The sequence below is a fragment of the Octopus bimaculoides genome, chromosome 6 (assembly GCF_001194135.2).
Source record: "Octopus bimaculoides isolate UCB-OBI-ISO-001 chromosome 6, ASM119413v2, whole genome shotgun sequence".
In the NCBI taxonomy this organism is placed as follows: domain Eukaryota; kingdom Metazoa; phylum Mollusca; class Cephalopoda; order Octopoda; family Octopodidae; genus Octopus; species Octopus bimaculoides.
The window spans coordinates 25,817,392-25,819,212 of NC_068986.1; the positions used below are offsets into that span (position 1 = coordinate 25,817,392).

General features: G+C 36.7%; 1 protein-coding gene across 1 annotated transcript in view; it reads left to right on the forward strand.

Moving 5' to 3' along the window:
* The window catches only part of LOC106883830 (uncharacterized), a 12,100-nt gene that overhangs the window by 6,845 nt on the left and 3,434 nt on the right, over positions 1-1,821 (forward strand). Inside the window, exon 4 of the mRNA XM_014934969.2 lies at positions 1,266-1,466. Within this exon, the coding sequence (XP_014790455.1) occupies positions 1,266-1,466 (201 nt within the window). The remainder of the gene's footprint in view (positions 1-1,265; positions 1,467-1,821) is intronic.

The window sequence follows — 1,821 nt, forward strand, 5'->3', positions numbered from 1 at the left end:
TCGTGAAATTAACGTGCAAGTGGCTGAGCACTCCACAGACACGTGTACCCTATGCTGTAATGCTCTGATTGGCTTCCAGAAAGCTGTAATGGACAACACCAATTGCAGACTGTCACCATAATCTTTTGATGATGCAACTTTGGCTTTGGGAAATGTTTGGGGGACTCATCACGATCAATCCATTGACCTGATCGTTTATGGTTAACATAAAGGATCCATTTTTCGTCATAAGTGACTATTCGGTCAAGAAGACGATTATTGATGTTTCGCAGAAAGAGCATCGAGCACACTTCAAAACGCCGAACTTTTAATTTTCATTGATCTCATGCGGTACCCAATTATCGAGATTTTTCACCTTACCAATCTTCTACAGATTGCGGGAGACCGTTGCAATACCAACACTAAGTGCCTGAGACATTTCTCTGACACTTAGAGGTGGGTTTCGTTCAACAATTGCTTTCAGTTGTTCATTGTCAAGATTGTATGACCGTTTTCTACCTTCTTCATATTCAAGGCTCTCATCACCACAACGGAATTTTTGAAACCACCTTCGTACTGTGTGATCACTTGTGGACTCCTCTCCCTGTGCTCTGTTGATGTTGGGAGGCATTGTACCCAAGTATTGTGCTCATGTAAGAAAAGTAAGCGAAGGCCCTTTTTTGTCATGTTCATAATTTAGGGCGCCTATTCTTCAAGAATGTTTTCTGTCTGAAATAAGTAGAAAATTATTAAAGAACATACATCAATTATTAAGTATGTCGAAATTCACCAATATATAATTAAAATACTATGATAAAATTGCGTTTCAGCCTAATATATGATATTAGATTCTATGTGAGGAGTGGTGAATGCAAATGTTGGTCTTGCTTTGTCGTTAACCATTATTTTGATCATTAAGTAAACTACCTGGAAGTTTGTTTGTGGTCTGCACTAACTCGGACACCAACGATGAACTGGAGGAAATGAAGATACGATATTTTGAACCCGCTAATAGAGTAATCTCCTTGTTGTTATTCTCGAAGTCTGTCTAGCAATGGGCCTTTCACGTGCAAACGTTTTTCATCTGTACATTTTGATAAACAGTGACACTACACAAGGAAAGGAGTAATGGAAGGGCTGCATGAAGAAGCCGTGTCCGGACACTTAACACAACTTGAACTCTAAATGCACACACAGGTCAAATGGTGCTACTAAACTAAGCGATAAAATCAACATCAACAGTTCAGGCAATAGTTATTTGTAATAACTTTCTTTATATTGATTAGGTGTTGATTGGAACTACCAAATCCATAATCGAAAAGTTGATCCGGGAAAAAGGTGCTAATAAGCTAGAGTTTGGAGATTATTTGAACGCCATGAAACAAAATAAGTTTATCCAGATACCTAGCAATGGTGTTATCAGAAGAAAGAAATCATTGTCGTCTTCGTATAGTGGGATTTCTGATGGGCGAACATTGACGAGTACGGTAAGATTCATTTTTAATAAAACTAGAGCAGGAAAATTGACATTATATAACGGAATCTTCGTTCAAATCTAGCTAAAGGAAATATGTATTATATGTATGTATAACACTTAAAAAAATCAAACGGCTCATATACTGACTGAAATGTAAATAGAAACACAAAACAAGGTTAACAGTCCAGAAAAACCATTCAGACATACTGGATTATCATGTCTTCCATCTAAGTGGGACATAAAGTGTTATATAAACTGCCTCTCACCCTCTTTTAGCACACACACACACATATAACCAGAATACGGAGTTTAAAATATTTTATTAAAACAAATTATTTATTTCAATGCTAATCTATTATTATTAT